The 20,983-nt window shown below is 36.3% G+C and overlaps 1 protein-coding gene across 1 annotated transcript in view; it reads left to right on the top strand.

The window, feature by feature from the left end:
- The window catches only part of OXSR1 (oxidative stress responsive kinase 1), an 85,042-nt gene that overhangs the window by 45,681 nt on the left and 18,378 nt on the right, over positions 1-20,983 (top strand). The window contains exons 5-10 of the mRNA XM_069561485.1: positions 864-919; positions 9,604-9,713; positions 12,385-12,486; positions 14,808-14,941; positions 18,107-18,155; positions 18,770-18,835. Of these exons, the coding sequence (XP_069417586.1) occupies positions 864-919; positions 9,604-9,713; positions 12,385-12,486; positions 14,808-14,941; positions 18,107-18,155; positions 18,770-18,835 (517 nt within the window). The remainder of the gene's footprint in view (positions 1-863; positions 920-9,603; positions 9,714-12,384; positions 12,487-14,807; positions 14,942-18,106; positions 18,156-18,769; positions 18,836-20,983) is intronic.

Consider the following 20,983-nt stretch of genomic DNA (forward strand, 5'->3'; position numbering starts at 1 on the left):
TCCTGCTGCTGTTGACTTTCTAGATTGTTGCCATTTTTGATTTGTTACTTCAGACAGTGCTATAGACAACCCCCCTTGTACATTCTGTGTGCCTTGTGAGAGTTTCTCTAGGTTATCAAAGAAATGGATTACTCAAAGGAGCTGAGGAATGTAAATTTTGCAGATTCTACTGACACATTATTGCATGAGAAAAACATGTTGTAGATTTGAATGGATACTACAATATCATTTATGTTGGAAGAAAAGCCTCGATATGTCACAGGAACATATTCTGTTAACTAGACTGATAATGGTTGGAAACTGTGTAGAGAATATTAGACCTGAGAACAGTGGTCAAAAGGGATTTTGACCTTTTCAGTGAAGTTTAGGTTTTTATAACAGGAATGTATTTACGTATTACTTGAGTTGTTTAAGTTACTAATAAGAATATAGATATGTTTGAACAATTTATATATCTTTATGCTACAAGCATAGAATAGTCCCTGTTATCAGCCACATACTGATCATTGTAAAATTTTGTTCATAAAGTGTAGAAAAATCAGTGAATTTTTAAAAGTAGATAGGTGAGAGTGAGGGTCACATTCTTTAGCCACTGTTATCTCAGTCAAATATTTAATAATCTTGAGTTTTTTCAGATTTACTAGTAAAAGCTATATGTTGCTGTAGCTTTCTATTTACCGTGTTTGGATTTTAGTACAAGTGACTACAATTTTTAACATTCTGCTATTGGCTCTAATACTCTTTAATGCAATTTTGTATTAAAGCATTTAAATATTACCAGTGTTGTGGTGAATATATTGAACTTCTTAAATTATGTAACTCCAAAGAATAAGTGTTTTTTAATAAGTTTTTTTTCCTTACAGAGATGTGAAAGCTGGCAATATTCTTCTTGGAGAAGATGGCTCGGTACAGATTGCAGGTACTGATTAGCATTTCTTTTTATTTTAGCTTAATGGCTAATAGAACAGCATTACTTATCTTCTGTGTTTTCTTAGTCAGTTTTCTGTTCTGTACCCTGGACCATCTCTGGTCACACATACTATGTTGATACGTCCCTGCTGACTCAAGGTATCTTCCACTACTCATCCTTCATTTTCAGTCTTAGGCATTTTCTAACCACTACTTATTATGGTTATCTATTTCTAACTCCCGTTAGAGTCATCTTCTGTGGGTTCTTATACCATTCTTTAACTTTCCTCTAAAGGAGAAATAGTCAAGAAACTTCATTGTGTTTAATAAATGTGCTTTAGGGAAGTTATACTTCTCTTCTGGGAGAAATGGGTTATTTGCCAGTTAGGAAGACACATCTGAGAGGTGGAAGTATACTTTTGGTAGATTCAGAGTTGAAGAGATAAGAGTTAGAGTCCAAGGCCTTCCAGTGTTGGTATCTTGGTGAAATGCCCCCTCCCCCAGGGTGAGACTCCAGAATGGCTGAACTGCAGGACTGTTGAGCAAGCAGATCATCTGAGAAAATCTCAGCTTGGTCCCACACTGCTGGAACAGTCAGGTGTTTGGCAGGAGGAAGATAACTACCCAAACCTTGAATTATTTCTTCAGCTTTAGAAGAAAATTTAGGCACACATCTTCATGTCCTCAGGTAAGGGAATATTTTAACTAAGCCATATAATGTTCTAACATAAAGAAAAAGGTTGATAAATTTAACTCCTATAAAATTAGCAACTATTGTTCATCAAAAGAAGAACAGTTTGTCACCATTAATAAGTAAAAAGCAAAACCACAGAATAGATAAGTTATTTGCAGCATGAATAACTTGACAAGGGGCTCAAATTTAGAATATACAAAGAACTAGTTAAGGAAAAGTCAACCTCAAATGAAGACATCAAAACATAAATATAGTAAAAGGTATACAACCTCAACTAGTTAGCAATTAATGCACAATAAAATAACATTGGGAAATCACATTGTATTGACTGATGTAGCAAACACATCTGACAGTACTAGTTATCAGTGTAAAACAAGAGAGAATCTCACCTTCTGATGGTGAGAATATAAGCTAGTAGGAACACTTCAGTAAGTTGAAGATATGCATACCCAGAGACTTTAGCTTCTAGATGTATGGTGTAGAGAAACTCACACTTCAGTGTGCCGTAATGCTAATAAGCATTGAAAGTTTGGAACATTACCAAGCCTTTTGTTAGTAGAATGTATGAGTAAATAGTTGATTTATACTTTAGAATACTATACAATGGGCTTCTCTGGTGGCTCAGTAGCAAAGAATCTGCCTGCCAATGCAGGAGACACCAGAGACGTGGGTTCAATCTGATCCCTGGGTTGGGAAGATTCCCTAGAGGAGGAAATGGCAACCCACTCCAATATTCTTGCCAAGAAAATCCCAGGGACAAAGGAGCCTGGCGGGCTACAGTCCATGAGCTCACAAAGAGTCGGACAAAGCTGTGCACACACACACTTGAACTTGATACTATATAGTGATGAAAATGAGTAAACTCCAGCTGGATACAGAAGCATTAAATAAATTATAAAACACAGGGTGAATGAAGCTAGTCAAAATAGAATATATAGCTTGTGATTCCATTTATATAAGTTCAAAACCAAACACAATTATGCTGTATTGAGTAGAGAAGCAAAATCAAGTGCTAAGGAACAAAAAAGAAAGAATTCTAGGAAAATGGTAGAGTAGGAAGCACCAAGAATCTTCTCCCCACCTAAACAACAGCTGAATTGGCAGAATCTGTCTAGTGTAACTATTTTGAAATTCTCCATCTCATTGATTGCTTGAAACTTTTAGGACAAGACTTGGAAGGTAAATTGCAGTTAATTCTGGTCGGTTTCAGAGCTGCTCATTTCTTACTCATCAGCCACATGGCAGGCAGCTATGCATATATTTTTGGAGCAACTTGCACACAACTTGCAGGAACTATGGTGGGGAGAAAGGACCCTGTCCTTTGAATATCCTAGCATCTGCTCTGATTACTGATTGCAGCTTCTGATCACAGAGATGCAGACAAAGAGACAGGCAGCCATTGTTACAGCTCCTCTTTTCCACATGATTTCCAGGGCACTTGAACAGGTCATTGCCTTTTTTTCCTTCCTTCATTTCTCTCCTCTTCCCCTTTTTGAAGCCAAACCTTAAAGACTAGGACAATAAAAAATAACTACAGGGACTTTGCTGTGGGTCCAGTTGTTAGGATTCTGCACTTTCACTGCCAAGGCACTAGATTCCATCCCTCATCAGGGAATTAAGATCCCACAAAGCATATGATGTGGCCACAAAACCAAAACAAAAGCAACATTTGCAGGGAAAGTTGAAAAGTGAATGTTTGTTCTCAGGAAAAGGTCCAGAAAAGATCTGAGAAGGCCTTAAGTTTACATTTCAGGCCAATGCTTGACACAGACACAGCCTACAACAACTCCAAAAAAACAAAACAATAACATGAAACAGCAAATCCCAGGGAAGGGGAAGAATCTGATTTCCAGAGTTAGCACATTATTAGATTCAAATGTCTATCTTCAATAACAACAACAACAATAAAATCACAAGACATTCAGTGAAACAGGAAAGTATGATCTATTCAAAGGAAACCATCACTGGAAAAAGCTTGATGGCAGATATATTAGACTTTAAAACAACCATCTTAAAGATGTTGAGAGAGTTAAAAGATAAGGAAAAACTCAAAACAACAATTATTAATAAAATCTAAATATCAATAAGGAGAGAAGACTTGAAAAGAAACGAAGAAATTCCGGAGCTAAAAAGTACAATAACTTGAATTGTGAAATGAAAAACTTATTAGAAGGATTTAAATGCACATTTGATCTGGTTGAAAAAATAATTGGTGAACTTGAATATGGAAATTATCAAGTCTAAGGAACAGATTTATGGGTTGCCATTTCCTTCTCCAAGGAACAGAAAGGAAAATGATTGAACAAAGTGAATAGAGCCTGATGGGTCTGTTTGGATATCATTAAGCAGACCAACATCCACATTATGTGAGGCCTCGATGGAGAAGAAAGGGGCAGAGAGAGAAATTGAAGAAATAATGGCTGAAAACACCTCAAACTTGATGAAAAACATGAATATAAACATCTGAGAAGCTCAGTGATCTCCAGCTAAAGTGACCTCTGAGAGACTCACAGAGACACATTATAATCAAACTTAAGAAAGACAAAGAAAAAGAATCGTAAAAACAGCAGGAGACAAGTGACTCATCACAAACAAGGCGTCCTAAACAAGATTGTCAGCAGACTTCTCATCAGAAACTTGGGAGGCCAGAGGCAGAGGGACAATGCATTCAAAGTCCTGGAAGAAAAAAAGTGTCAACCAAAGATCCTTTTAAAAGTAAGCGAGAAATTAAGACATTTCCAGATAAACAAAAGTGGAGGGAATATGTTTCCCCTAGACTTGCCCCGCAGGAAATACTCAAGGGAATTTTGCAAGTAAAATGAGAGGACCCTAGATAATAACTCCAAGCAGTATGAAGAAATAAAGAACTCAATAAAGGTAAATACATGGGTATATAAAAAAACTACTGTTATTGTAACCGTGGTTTGTAACTGCACTTTTTGTTTTCTGCATAATTTAAGAGACTAACACGTTACAGAAAACAGTTATTGGTCTAAAACTTGATATTACAATAGCATTGGTTTGTAACGCCACATCTTTTCTACATAATTTAAGAGACTGATGCATTTAAAATGATTAGTTTATGTTTTTGAGCACACAGTTTATGAGGATGTAATTCTGTGATAACAACCCGAAGAGATAAGAATAGTGCTGTAAAGAAAAAAGTTTTTGTATGTTATTGAAGTTAAGCTGGTGTAAATGCAAATTAAGAGTGGTAAGTGTAACCCCCATGGTAACCATAAAGAAAATAGCTATAGAATATAAATTTTTTAAATGAGGAAAAATTTTAAGCATTTTACAACAAAAAGTTAAGCACAAAATAAGTAATATAGGAAATGAGGAACAAGTTTTTTTGTTGTTTTGTTTTTAATTTGCATTTAGCAACTTAACATGCATGCTAAGTTGTTTCTAGTTGTGTTTCTTTGTTACCATATGTACCGTAGCCCACCAGGCTTCTCTGTCCATGGGATTCTCCAGGCGGGAATACTGGAGTGGGGACTTCCCTGGTGGTCCAGGGTAAGAATCCACTTTCCAATGCAGAGGATGTAGGTTTGATCCCTGGTCGGGGAACTAAGATCCCGTATGCCTCTAGCCCATATGCAGCAACTAGAGGAGCCAGGAGCACCTAAGACCCAATACAGACAAATAAACAAACAAATACATTAAAAAAAAAAAAAGAATACTGGAGTGGGTTGCCATGCCCTCCTCCAGGAGATCTTCCCGACTCAGGGCTCAAACCCATGTCTCTTATGGTTCCTGCATTAGCAGGGCAGTTCTTTACCACCCGTGCCTCCTGGGAAGCCCCCTGAAAGCTTTAAATCATATGAAAAAAATAACACAATGATAGAAGTAAGTCCCTCTTTATCAATAATTGCTTTAAATGTAAATAAATTAACCATCCAATTTAAAGAATGGTTAAAAACATGATCCAACTTTAGATCCAAAGATACAAAGAGATTAGAAGCAAAAGGATGGGAAAATATATTCTCTGCAAATAGTGACCAAAGAGAACAGAGTAGCTACTCTAATACAAGACAAAATAAACTTTATATTTAAAAGGTTGTAAGAGACAATACATTATATATTAATAAAAGATTAAATAGATAAACAGTTATAAACATTCATGCACATATTAACATACCAGCAAAATATTTGAAGCAAAAAGTAACAGAATTGAAGGGTACTGTAGATAGCTCTGTAATACTAAAAGGAGCTCTGTAGTAATAGTTGGGGACTTTAGTACTCCAGTCTAATAACAGGTAGAACAGACAGAATGTAAGGAAATAGACTTAAACAACACATTGACTGACTAGATCTAACAGGCATATACCAAGCAGTCTACCCAATAAGAACAGTGTACACATTCTTCTGAAGTGTCCAAGGGGCATTTTCTAGGATAGACCATTTTTTAGGCCACAGATTAAGTAATAATTATATATAAAGTATTTTCTCTTACCACAATGAGGTAAAGCTAGAAACCAACCACAGAAGACTTGAAAATTCACAAATTTGTGGAAACTAAACAAAAATAGATTGACAAATAGATTTTGACAACCGGTGGATGAAAGAAGACATCACACAGGAAACTAGAAAATACTTAGAGATTAATGAAAACAAAACACAACCATACCAGAACTCATGGGATGCAGTGAAAGCATTGCCAAGGGACAAATGTGCAGCTTTAGATGCTTTATTTTATTTTATTTTTTTAAAAGAAAGCTAGCAAATCAACAACCTAACTTCATAGCTTTAGGAACCAGAAAAAGAAGAAACTGAACCCTCAGTTAGCAGAAGGAAATAAATAATAAAATTTAGACTTGAGAAAAGGATATAGAGAACAGAAGAGCAATAGAGGAAATTGATGAAACCGAAAGTTGATTCTTTGAGAAGATCACCAAAATTGACATACCTTTAGCTAGGTAGACTAAGAAAAAAAAAGAAGACTCAACTTACTAAAATCATAACCAAAAATGTGGATATTGCTACCAATTCTACCAAAATAAAAAGGATTGTAAGATGTATTATGAACAGTTCTACTCCAGCAAATTGGATAACCTAAATGGGCAAATTTTTTGAAACATAAAACCTAACAAGATGAAATCATGAATAAATAGAAAGTCTGAAATGACCTATAGATAGCTTGTAAGGAGATTGAATCAATAATCAAAAATTTCCTGACACAGAAAAGCCCTGGACTCAGTGGTTTAACTGGTAAATTCTGTCAGACATTTATAGAAGAACTAATAACAGCCTTCCTCAAAGTTTTCCAAAAATTTGAAAAGGAAGAAACACTTTCTGACTCATTTTATTGAGTCCAAAATTACCCTATTCCCAAAGTCAGGCAGAGATACTAACCCAAGAAAAGAAGACTATGGGCCAGTATCTATTATAATCATTGAAGTAAATATTTTCAGCAAAATACTAGTAGCAAATCCAATTCATATCAAATGGATGATATACTGCCTCCATATGCTGGATGACACAGCATATTACGTGGATGATACACCATGACCAAGTAGGATTTCTTTGGAATGCAAGAGTGGTTCAACATGTGAAAATCAGTGTTACACATGAGATTACCAGAACAAAGAGAAAAAGAAAACCCGCATGATCATCTTAGTGCACCACAAACATATGAGAAAATTTAACACCCTTTCATGGGCTTCCCTCGTAGTCAGTTGGTAAAGAATCTGCCTGCAGTGCAGGAGACCTGGGTTTGATTCCTGGGTCGGGAAGATCCCCTGGAGAAGGAAGTGGCAACCTGCTCCAGTAATCCTACTCAGTGATGAAAGACTTGAAAGCTCTTCCTCTGAGTTCAGGAACACAGGAAGAATGTGTTAGTTCTGTTCAACATAGTACTACTGGAAGTTCTAAGCTGAACAATTGGGCAAGAAAAATAATAAAAGACATTCAGACTAAAAAGAAAGAAATAAACTTATATCTGCAGATTCTATGATCTTACATGCAGAAAACCCTAAGCATAATATTACGTTAAGAAAAAAAAACTCCTTGAACCAATAAATGAACTTTGCAAAGTAGGATAAAAAGTCAGCACTTAAAAATCAGCTGCATTTTCTACACTAACAGTGAACAATCTGAGAAAAATACTACAAACAATTCTGTATACAAGTAGCATCAAATATAATTAAAATACCTAGAAGTTAACATAACCAAGGAAGTGAAATACTTGTACAATGAAAGCTATAAAACATCGCTGAAAGAAATTAAAGAGGATGTAAATAAATGGAAACACATCCTCCTGTTCATGGATTGGAAGGCTTATCATTGTTTAAAAAAGTTAGTACTACCAAAAGTAATCTACAGATTCAATGCAATGCCTGTCAAAACCCCAATAACTTTTTTTGAGGGGGCAGATATAGAAAAAAATCCTAAAATGCATATGGAAGCTTAAGGAACTTCAAGTAGCCAAAACAGTCTTTTAAAAAATAAACAAAGTAGGAGGATTCATACTTCCTGATTTTAAAACTTACTGCAAAGCAGTAGTAATAGAAACAGTATGTTGTTGGTATAAAAATTGCCATAAAGACCAGTGGAATAGAATAGAAAACCCAAAAATAAACCCTTGTACAATATGATCAAATGATTTTTGACAGGGGTATCAAGGCCATTCAGTGGGGAAAGGAGTCTTCAACAAATGGTTCTGGGAAAACGAAATATCCCAATGCGAAAAAATGAATTTGGACCCTTATCTAACACAATATTCAAAAATTAACTGAAAATGGACTCTGATACAAAGACCTATAAAACAGTAAAACTTTTAGAAAAAAACAGGGCACATGTTTCATGACATTGGATTTGGTAGTGATTTCTTAGATGTGACACCAAAGGTACAGGCAACAGAAGACAAAAAAATAGATTGAATTTTGTGAAAATTTAAAAAATTTGTGCACTTAAAAGACACTATCCACAGAGGAAGAAGGCAACCCACAGAGTGGGAGAAAATATTTGCAAATCATGTATCTGACAAGAGACTTACAATATCCAGAATATACAGAGAACTCCTTGAATTCAACAGCAACAACAAAGTCAATTTAAAAATGGATTTGAATAGACATTTCTCCAAAGAAGATATGCAAATATTCAGAAAGCGCATGAAAAGATGCTCAGTATCACTAATCATCAGGGAAAAAAATACAAGTCAAAACTAGAAGGAGATAATAACACACCCATTAGGGTGGCTATTTATCAAAAAAATACAAAATAGCAAGGATGTTGAGAAATCAGAATCCTTGTTCACTATTGGTAGAGACATAAAATGGTAGAGTTCTTGTGGAAAACAGTATGGCAGTTCCTTAAATCAATTAAAAATAAAAATTCTGTATGATCCACCAGTTCCCCTTCTGAATATATAAGCCCAAAGAACCTAAAGCAGGAATTGAAACAGCTTTCTGTACACTCATTTTCATAGCAGCATTACTTACAATGGCTAAAATAGGGAAGCAACTTAAGTGTCCATCAGTGGATGAATGTACACACAAAATGTGGTATGCACATACAATAAGATATCATTCAGCCTCCAAAGGAAGGAAGTTCGGACACATGCTAGAACATGAGTGAACCTTGCAGATCTTGTGCTAAATAAAATAACTCTGTTATAGAAAGATAAATACTGTAGGTTCCACTTATGGAATGCTTAGAGTAGTCAAAATTTTAGAGACAGAAAGTAGAATGGTTGTTGCCAGGGGCTGAGGAGTAGGGGCAATAGGAGTTATTGTTTAATTGATACAGAGTTTCAGTTTGGGAAGATGAAAAGAATGGATTGGAGCAAGGATGAAAATCTGGGGAGATGGTGTGTGGAGGTGGAGAGGAATAGAATGAGGAACCCATTAAGCTATGTGTTAATTTAGTCAAGAAGTTCAGCAGAAAGACGAGGAAAGGTCATACTATGTATGTAGGACCATAACTACGTTATATTATTTTCCTATGTATATATGTTAGTTACTGTACTTTTAATCCCCTGCTGTTATATTCTGTTTTAGACTTTGGAGTTAGTGCTTTTTTAGCAACTGGTGGTGACATTACTCGAAATAAAGTGAGAAAAACCTTTGTTGGAACCCCTTGCTGGATGGCGCCTGAAGTTATGGAACAGGTACTGGGTCTTTTGTCTTTTTACAGTGATTTGAATTATTTTACAAAATTGAAAAAACTGAGCAGTGTTTGCTTTCGAGTGGTCTGCTAGGTTAGCTTTGGGAAACATGCCTCTGTTCCTTAAGACTTGGCATCATGCTTAAAAATAAACCCCAAACTCTAGAACTTAGCAAAGGACAAATTAATCCCAAGATATATACAAAGGTGACCTAAGGAATAGTATAATTAAGATTGATTTAATGGCAATATCCTTAGTACAAGTTAAATGGCCTGATCTTTCTACACATGGCTCTTGAAGGACTAGTTTTCCCCACATCCCTATTTCCAAACAGACTGCAGTTTATGTTGCTCATCCCATCGACCTTATGGAAGAAAACTCTGCTAATTCTAGAATCCAGAGCTCATATTTTGCTCCTTGTTTATTCTCTTTGTGGCATTTGAAACTGTTGACCTTTTCCCCTTTACTAATTGGAGGCTAATTACTTTATAGTATTGTAGTGGTTTTTGCCATACATTGACATGAATCAGCCATGGGTATACATGTGTCTCCCATCCTGAACCCTTCCTTCCCCATCCCATCCCTCAGGATCATCCCAGTGCACCAGCCCTGGGCACCCTGTCTCATGCGTCAAACCTGGGCTGGCGATCTGTTTCACATATAATATACATGTTTCAATGCTATTCTCTCAAATCATCCCACCCTCTCCTTCTCCCACAGAGTCTAAAAGTCTGTTCTTTATATCTGTGTCTCTTTTGCTGTCTCGAATATAGGGTTACTGTTACCATCTTTCTAAATTCCATATATATGCATTAGTATACTGTATTGGTGTTTTTCTTTCCAACTTACTTCACTCTGTATAAACGGCTCCAGTTTCATCCATCTCATTAGAACTGATTCAAATGTATTATTTTTAATGGCTGAGTAATACTCCATTGTGTATATGTACCACAGCTTTCTAATCCATTCGTCTGCCGATGGACATCTAGGTTGCTTCCATGTCCTGGCTATTATAAACAGTGCTGCGATAAACACTGGGGTACACGTGTCTCTTTCAGTTCTGGTTTCCTCGGTGTGTATGCCCAGCAGTGGGATTGCTGGTTCATATGGCAATTCTGTTTCCAGTTTTTTAAGGAATCTCCACACTGTTCTCCATAGTGGCTGTACTCGCTTGCATTCCCACCAACAGTGTAAGAGGGTTCCCTTTTCTCCACACCCTCTCCAGCATTTATTATTTGTAGGCTTTTAGATAGCAGCCATTCTGACTGGCATGCCCTTTACTCACATCTTTAGCTTCCTCGTTCTCCTACTTACTAGGCCATTTTTCTGACTTCTCTCTGGCTTTCCTTCTACTGCTAAGCAACACTGCTTCCCAGCACATCATCTCTAACTACACATACTCGCTGTTTCTGTCTCTACTTCCCACCTGTTCACTGTTCATTATTTATGAATTATATCCAGTTGAGTCTTGTTTTTTAAAATTGGATAGGTATTCCAACTCCCTGTAGATGAGTTACATAAATGTCTTATGTCAAACTCCGTATGTAGAACCGAATCTACTTTTCACTCTGTTGCAATGCCTGTATTGACCCCAGTGTGGGTCAAGACTTCCCACACTAGGGTTATGGAGATGGCTGAGCATGCAGGTACCTGACACTGGGTCTGATGAGATTGGCCGCAGTTTATTATTTGCTTGTACGCGTACCTGGAGGCAGAGGATGCTGCATGCCTTACGGGTTTGCACTTAGGAAGGAAATGAACAGTTGCTACAGGAGACAGGCTTTGTAGTATCAAGAAAGTAATGTGCCCTTTGGTTTCCTTGTGAAGGTAAGGCTGGCAGGGAGCAGAAACCTGCTACTCAGGAATAAACAGGAACTGCACCTGATCGTTTGATAAGCAGGGCTTGGGGCCTAGGGCACATTCTCCTTGGGAGGACAATGGGGTAGGGAACTTTCACTTAGGTCATTACAGGTCCTTCTGTTTACCCCATGTTGAGGCAGTATGTAACATGGAGCTTTAATTTTAGGTTTCAAACCATACACTCCCAAATCCTGTTTCTGCTCCTAGATTGCTTAGGATAGAAAATTAAAATATTTAGTTTTATTACGTGCTGGTGACAGTATAAAGGAGAGAAATTTGGCAACATATTCACACTAGCAACTTTAAAAATATTTTTACCCTTGTAATTTTTTTCACTCCAGAAATTAAGGTGATAAAATAATATTGTAACATAGGAAATTTGGAAAACAAAAGACTGCCAAACTTTTATTTTTGTTCTAGGTCTTTCTGGTTTTTTTCTTTAATAGATTGTATACCTGTTTGTAATAGTGTCAAAACTTTTGAAGAATTTTATAATCCTCTTTCTTAAGTGCTTTCTCATATTATATCATAAAGTGGTTTTCCATATTTTCACATAGGATTCATTAATATTGCTTTTAGTTGAATGTATAATGTTTCTCTAAGTGAATATACAATACTTAACCATTTCCCCAATGATGCTGGACATTCATTCCATTTTTTCTTTTTTCCTCTTACCAAGTAAATTTAGCTTTTGCCAACTTTAGATTATATTTTATCGGCTTAAAGTCTGTGGTTCTTGATACATATTAGAAGCTATCTTGAAAGTGCTCCTGGGTGGTGAAAGTAATCTTGTACATCTCTCTGTTCTGTCCAGGTTCGTGGTTATGATTTCAAAGCTGACATCTGGAGTTTTGGGATCACAGCCATTGAACTGGCCACGGGGGCAGCTCCTTATCATAAGTACCCGCCGATGAAGGTGAGGCTTCTATCCATAATACTCTCCCAGCTCATGTCTCAGTTCTCTGTCAGAGGCTTACCTCATTTGACTTTTTTTTGTTAAGAATTACGTAGATTTATTAGTATATGAACAAGTATTTTTGTATTAAAAAGCACTATATGAATGTAAGAGTTTATAAAAATAGTAATTGTCCTCAATTACAGTAACTCAGCCATTCATATTAGCATTTTATCCTCCACTTGCATGTAAGTAACACACATAGCTGGAGCTCTTGTGTTTGTGGGATCACTTGACATTCTTATCTCTTTAGCAGTTAGAATCTCTTCTAGGTATTTGGTATGTGACACTGGGTAGCTTTACATTGTAGCTGACCTTCTTATTTGATGACCCACCATCTCCTGACTGTGTAACTGGTTTGATGTTTGGATCTAATCTGTCTCGTTTTGGTATGTGTTCCCCACAGTCACCTGTGTAGAGCAGCCGCAGTGGGGATGATGATCGTTTCTACCTCTTAAGGTTGTTGGAACAGTTCCACGTTAATAGTAGTTATTGTTAACATTCATTGAGCACTCATCTGTGTCAGCCACTGTTTTTAAGTGCTTTTTATATGTTAGATCCATGCAAATTGTTCATGTGCCGTACATATGTATTATATTCTTTGTTATTGAATAGAAGTTTGCTTTGTGGTAAGACATTAAGCATCTTTTATTTAAAGGCCTGTTACATCCTGAAGAAGTGTGTGTGTGTGCTTAGTTGCTCAGTCATGTCCAACTCTTATGATGCTATGGACTGTAGCACACCAGGTTCCTCTGTAGGATTATCCAGGCATGAATACTGGAGCGGGTTGCCATTTCCTACTCCAGGGGATCTTTCTGACCCGGGGATTGAAACTGTGTCTCTCGCGTCTCCTGCATTGGCAGGCAGGTTCTTTACCAGTAGCGCCACCTGGGAAGCCCCCATCCTGAGGGCAACCATTTTCATCTGTGTGACCCCTAAGTGAGAATATACACATGAATTCTATTTGTCTATTTGTAGCTCTAGCTGTTGTTTATAGTTTTGCTTGCCCACTTTACAAAATGCCTTAAAATGGTGAGTACCATGTGAATTTTTGTCATAGTGATATTCATGTATCTATGTTCTTAGAGCACTTTAGAACCTTTAAAATGTTACTCTGTCCCCTTTAAGGCACTAAAAACATAGAGACAAAATCAGTAAGGATAGTATGAAAAACCTCTCTGTATGTCCATATTCAAAACATGTGTATATATTTTTTAACCTATATGTTTGATGGGTGAAAGGTTATTTATACTTTAAGGCCTTGGTTTTTTCCTAAAGGTCAAGATTGCAAGGCTTTGAAAAGGATTACTCTTTATAACTGTTAGGTGGAAGGCTAGTTTGAGGCCCAAGAAATGGCTTATTTTTGAAAAGAGGTCAGGGAGAAAGATAAGGTTTGCTTTCTGTTATTGTAGGCAGTGACTCCTGAAATTGTAGCCAGACATACACATGTTAATAACCTATTTGCTCAAAATGAAAAATACTTACAACCTTAGTAATCCCCTTTTAGTAAATATAAATTAAATCTGAATAGCAAATAATAATTCTGACAATAGCCTTTTAATTTTGGTTTTAACTTTGTGCTTAGAAAAATGGGTTATGCTTTTATTGAAAAGTCAAACAGTATAGAAAATCACCCCAAATTGCATCATATTAATAGGATAGGATGACTTCATATCCTATTCATATCCTTCATATCCTTTGTTATTATGTCTCTATGCATCAAGATAGTGTGTTGCCATGTAAGTCAAAGAAGGAAGAGATTCAGGATGGACAGTTGCTGCAGGGAAGGTAGGAGGAGTGCAAACTAAAACGGTTATAGCTTTGTCAACTAGGACATCATCAGTGATTTCTGTGATCGAAGTTTTTGACGAGTTCTGGGAAGAGAAGGCCAGGTTACAAGGGGTCAAGTTAAAACAGAGCTATGAATAGGTAAAATTGGCAAAGTCACACTCTAATTTTGCCATTTTTTTTTTTTAAGTTTGCTGGTGTAAGAATTGGACAGAAGACATGAAGGAAAGATTTCAACTAAAGGACATACAAAACAGTGCTGATACAGTTGAGCCTTTGCAGGCACATTGCTTGGGAAGCCAACTGTCTATAGGATATTATTTATTTGGAAAACACCTAAATAGCTCTAGTTTCCAAACAACTGATCTAGACGTGAACTTTCAGATAATAAAATCTGCTCAGATGTTTGGAGGTTGTCTATATTGAAAAATTGTGGCCACAACATTTGATTACTGAATCTTCAGAAGTTTACATTATGTTGAAAATTCTCACAGGTTTTAATGCTGACACTGCAGAATGATCCTCCTTCTTTGGAAACTGGTGTTCAAGATAAAGAAATGCTGAAAAAATACGGAAAATCATTTAGAAAAATGATTTCATTGTGCCTTCAAAAAGATCCAGAAAAAAGGTAAAATATGAGATAAAACTTATCCCCTTCATCTAATGTATAAACCACTGGGGAAGGCTATGAATCACATGCATACATACATACATGTCCAGAGAATTCAAAAGAACTAAACTTAAACATTAGAAAAAATGTACACTGACCATTATACTAAATTGAAAATGAGTGAATTATATACTTTCTCCCTTCTTTTTAGTATACAGTGCACCCTAAATAGTTAAGCTGTTTCTTGGTTAATTTCTTCGAGTTATAAATGTATTTGTTAATGAGCTGTCAAGTTAGTGGGAGGGCTTATTTTTAATTTGCATTTAAGAGTTATAAATAAACCAGTATCTTAATGCTCTTTATGATTTTATTAACAGGAGAAATAGCAAATACTATATTTAATGTCAGATAGTCATACTTTCTTCCTTATTGGAAAGGTATTTTAGTTAAGTAGACCAAAAAATCAAAGAGCTTATTATTAACACTAGAAAGATTGAATGGCAGGTGAGTTAAAGGAACATGATCATCTAATGTGTGTATCTATGAATTAAACAGAAGCATAGAAGTTAAAGATTATTGCATATAATCTTTTATCTTTGAGGTCAGTCAAAACTCCTGATTTCTAACCTTGGGCCCTGTTCTCACTCTGTCTTTTCTGTTTCACGTGGTATATAGACCACTCAGTTTTGTAGCACTAAAAGATTTTTAATTTTTATTTTTCTAAAGCTCAACAAAACTAAAAGGTTTGAATTGACTTCCTTGATCATGTCTTTAGTATATTTAATGGGCTTCAAAATTTACTGTTGGAAATATTGGAAAGGGTAAGAAAAATAGGCAGCAAAGTTCAAACCTCTCGTTTTAGAACATTTTTCCTCCTTCTTAATACACTGGTATTAAAACATAGGGAACAGTTTTGCTTCTGCCAGATTAGTTGACTGAAATTCTGTTCCAAACACCTAGAAATTCTGGATAAATCTGTCAAACTTAAAATCACAAGAATAGAGATGAGCTTGTAATAAAGGGAGGTCTTCAGATGCCAGAATTAACAAGGAAGCCATAAATCCAAGAATTATAAACTCATCCTGTGGCTGCCTTCAGTGCCACACTGTTCAGTCTAGTAACCTACTGGTTTGGAGTTTTAACTTCCAAGTGGGAACTAAAAATGAGATACAGGGCCTACCCATATGGGGATTTTGAACTGAGATTTCTGCTTAAAGCTAGAACATTGATAAGTATGCATCCTGAGTGGAAGGTTAGATCAGAGAACAATAACAACAATAAAAATCTGTCATCACAGAAACACAACAGAAATCTTTCCGGAATAATCAAGTCCTCTGACTTGGACACTCCGCAGGTTTACAGTCTGAATTTATACCCATATTATCCAGGAACCCACAGGATTAGAAAGTAATGCAGTTATTACTAAGCCAGTTTTATTTCTGGCGGAAGCAATCAGAAACCGCACTGTTAGACTACTTCCAAAACCCAGGTCCCTGCAATTCTTGCACTGAAGAGATCACAGTCCAGAATTACAAAACACACAGTGAAACCCCACACTGTGAACTGGAAGCAACATTCAAAGAAATAATGGCCAAGAATTTTCTGAATTGATGAACTATCTGTATTTTCAGGCTAAGGAATTATTGTCCTAGATTCCAAGCAGTATCCCTCTTTTTCCACTTGTATACATTGTCATGAAACTACTGGACACAAATACAAAGAGAAGGTCTTAAATGTGGCCTGAGAGAACAGATTACCTAACTGAGGAATAGCAGGCAGATGGACAAACCACTTCCCCCATAACAGCAGTTAAGGCCAGACACTATAGTGGAACAATGCTGAGAGAAAATAACTGTTAACCCAGAATTCCCTAATTCTCTAAATCTAGTCAAACTCATTCACCAGTAAGCATGAAATAATTTTAGTCAAAAATTAAGTTTTCCAGTCATGTTTTATCACATAAAGAACTCCTCTGAAGTGTATTTTAGAAAGAAGGAAGTGAGCCCATAAGAAAGGAACAAATCATAAGAAACAGTGTTGGACAAACTGGTAAACATACTGAAATTGTGACTGAAAAGTAGGAATGGTGACGTCTACTCTGAGTTTGCATAGCACTTCCACATTTATTCTGTCTTTTGATTTCTATGAGAATCCTCTGAGGCCCTGGTCCTCAGGCTTGAGTGCACTTTGGTATCACCCGGAGAGTTTTAAAAACTGCACCCAGGTTTGCCTCCACGGATTTTGCTGTAACTGTTACAGGAACAGCCTGGGGTTTTTTATATTTGTAAGATAGTTTATTTCTCTCTTGTGTGACAGTTCCCATCTGGTATGCCAATTGTATTCCAGGAGGGCAACACAAAACCCAGGCTACCTGCTGCCTTGTTCTTACATAGCTAGATTATGACCCTCATCTCTTTAGTTGAAAGGATTTTTTTTTTTAAACTCCCAGATATTATAATGCACAGCCATGTTTAAGAACCACTGCTTTTAGGGATTTAGCCAGGTAATACTGAACCTTAGAGAAGTGACTTGTTCAGCATTACATGGTAGGTATATGGTGTCAGTCAGGTCCAATTTCTTAAGTGTAGCATTGTTTATTCTTTATTCTCATACTAGTTTGTGAAGTTGACAACAATGCCTTTGCTCAAATGAAGTAAGACTGCACAGTTAGTTAAAAACTAAGTGTAGATTAAATTTGGAAACTATACATTACTCTTAGAATCTTCAGTTTTTTAAAGGAAATTGTGAAATTATTTTTTAAGAATATGTAATTACCTAAGTTGAAGACTTACAGGTGATTATGTGGCAAGAAGCACAGTTCTTGATTTGTCAGTTTAAATGTATATTTTTTGCTTCTTTAAAGTAGATAAAGCCAACTTCATGGGAAATATTAAATAGCAAATATATTGAAAGCCATTAAGAAATCATGCTTCTAAAAGAAACATTTCACTAATGAATTTTTGCAAGAGCCTACAATAATTGTTATCAGAAAACTTCTATTTGAGTTTTTAATTCTGTTCGGTGCTTGTACTGAGCTTTTCCTTTTTGGTTTTTAGCAGGTGAAGGACAGTGGAGTACACTGAGTTTTTATCTTGATGCTCAAGAAATCATGTTTTCATTTTTGAAGATGAAAACCCACATTCCACTTCAATTAACTATAAAAACTTTCTTTTCTGGTTTTAGACCAACAGCAGCAGAACTGTTAAGGCACAAGTTTTTCCAGAAAGCCAAGGTAGGATATTCTAACTTGGTTTCATGTATTCAGATGATCCTCCTCAAACACCTACATTAGGTTCACTGTTCAGAGGTTGCATTGCCTTCAGATGATTATTTCTGGAAGAATGATGGTAGGTCAAATAATTGCTGGGGCCATTATTTGGACAGTCTTTCATATATAAGATAATTCTATAAATTAAGTGTCAGGTAAAACTTAAAACAGGAAAAATTAATATTACCACTACAAATAAAATCTGTGGAAAATTCTGTGAAATATACTGAACTCTCATTTTAGGGTTTACTACTGAATTAGTAAACATCTCATTTCCCAAAGATATGGGATAAATAGGATATTATTATAGTTGGGAAATGTGGGACCACAACCCCAAAGGACGTATGTTAAAGCAGACTTTTCATAGATGGTGGTTCATGCAATACATTAAAGCTTTGTCTCAATTTATAAAGTCATGGTAGTATCATACTAAAGGATCTTCAGAATGAAAGAATAGAAGCTTTTCTCAGACTTTATAAAAACAGTTACTATATCACATTAATTGTGGTGAATATTTCTGTGTCAATTTTTTTGTTCAGTAAAAACTTATGAAAAGAAAACTTATTTTTCCTCTCCAGAATAAAGAGTTTCTTCAAGAAAAAATATTGCAGAGAGCACCAACCATTTCTGAAAGAGCTAAAAAGGTAAATGTGGATTTAACTCAGTTTTTCTGAGAAATTAGAAGTTTTACTTTGATGTTTTGAAAGTGTATTTGACTAATGCTGTGTTAACAGTATGAATATTACTCATTTTCTTTCAGTCTTTTCTTCAGCATGCTTGATATATTCTTTTAGCAATAGTCTGTGCCTCAGCAGTACTCTGCTTTCAACTGGAATGAAAAAGTATGGTACATAATTAATTAATTCTAAATTGTATTAATCACTGTTTGCAACTACCAGAGTGAGTTGGGAAGTTGGGAAGTTTCTTTCCACCGTGAAACAGTGAAGACACCACTTCACACCCACGTGAATAACTATAACAAAAAAGACAGACAACAGCAAGTATTGATAGAGATGTGGAGAAACTGGAATCCTCACACATTACTGATGGAAATGGAAGATGGTGTGGTCACTTTTGTGGCAGTTACTGAGCAAAGTTACTGTATGACCCAGCCAAGTCTACTCCTAGTCATACCCAAGAGAATTGAAGATCTGTACACATAAAAACATGTACATGAATGTTCATAGAAGTATTATTCATAGCTAAAGTGTGGAAACAAACTGAAGGTCCATCTACTGATAAATGGATATATAAAATGTCATGAACCTATAGAATGGATTATTATTCAGCATTAATAAGGAATGAAGTACTGATACGTGCCATAACATGGATGTTCCTTTAAAACATTGTGCTAACTGAAAGAGATATTCTGTGATTCTACTTATGTGAAATATCCTTCTGGAAGCAAACGTAGAGAGACAGAAAGTAGATTACTGATTGCCTGGGACTTGAGCAGATTGTAAGGGAATGGGTAGGACTGCTAATGGGTATGGGATGTTTTGTGGGAAGTGGAGAGAGTGATGAAAATGATTGAAATTTGATTGTATAGATGGTTTTTCAACTCTGAACATACTAAAAATCATTGGATTGTAATACCTTGAATGGATCAATGTTATATGAATTATGTCTTAGCTGTTAATTTAAGAAAAGAAGCATTTAGAGAATGGCACTACCACCAGCAAAAAGCTCTTGGGAATTGAAAACATTATAGAAAAAATTTAAAAATTCATTACAAAGATTTTAGGGTAAAGTTGAGGACATTTTCCAGAAAATAGAGCCAAAAAGCCAAGAAAAGATGAGAACGTTAGAGGATTAGTTGAAAAGGCTCAATGTTTAAGTAAAAGGAGTTACAGAAAAGGAAGACTGACAAAAACAGAAGAAACGATATCACTGAAAAATTATTCAAGAAAAATTTCATGAATTTCCAGTTTGAAAGAGCTCAAGTAGCCAGCACAATGAATGGAAATAGATCAACACTAAAGCACATTACCACGGTAGCTCAGAATGTTGTTGCTGTTGTTCAGTCACCCAGTTATGTCCAACTCTTTACGACCCCATGGACTGCAGCACACCAGGCCTCCCTGTCCCTCACCATCTCCTGAAGTTTGCCCTAGTTCATGTTCATTGCATCGGCTCAGAATACTGGAGGTGAAAAGATCCTGTAGCCTTCCAGACAACAGGGAAAGGTTACAGTTAGAATCAACAGTCATAAGGACCTCAGTAGCATCTCTGGAAGCCACATCACAATGGAGCTTTATGTTGAACACTAGGGGAAAAAAATGTTTTCTAACCCAAAATTGTTTTCTTTTTTTACTAGGCAAACTATTAAGTGGAGTGTGGGAGTGGAATCAAATTACGTTCAGAAATGCACAGCTTTAGTAAATAGACCAGGCTAATAGTAGAGTAAGTGCTTAAAGTAAGAATAGGGGAGTCGTGATTGAGGAAGCATAGTGTCAGTCTGATGGAACAGATCGCGGGGCTCTGGTGAGAGGCTTCCTTGAGAAGATGACACTGATGAATACCTAATGTATATGAATATGGTGAGAGGAGGTTTACATAACAGAGAATCTGGGGATAAATATGACAAGTAAGAAATAAACAGGACTTCCCTAGTAGTCCAGTGATGAAGAATCCACCTACCAATGCAGGGGACAGGGTTTGATCCCTGGTCCAGGAAGATTCCAGATGCCATGGGCCAACTAAGCTCACGTGCTGCACCTACTCAGCCCACACTTCAGAGCCTGTGCTCCACATCAGAAGTCCACACACTGCAACTAGAGAATATCCCCCCT

This window comes from Ovis canadensis, chromosome 19 (genome assembly GCF_042477335.2).
Source record: "Ovis canadensis isolate MfBH-ARS-UI-01 breed Bighorn chromosome 19, ARS-UI_OviCan_v2, whole genome shotgun sequence".
Taxonomy (NCBI): domain Eukaryota; kingdom Metazoa; phylum Chordata; class Mammalia; order Artiodactyla; family Bovidae; genus Ovis; species Ovis canadensis.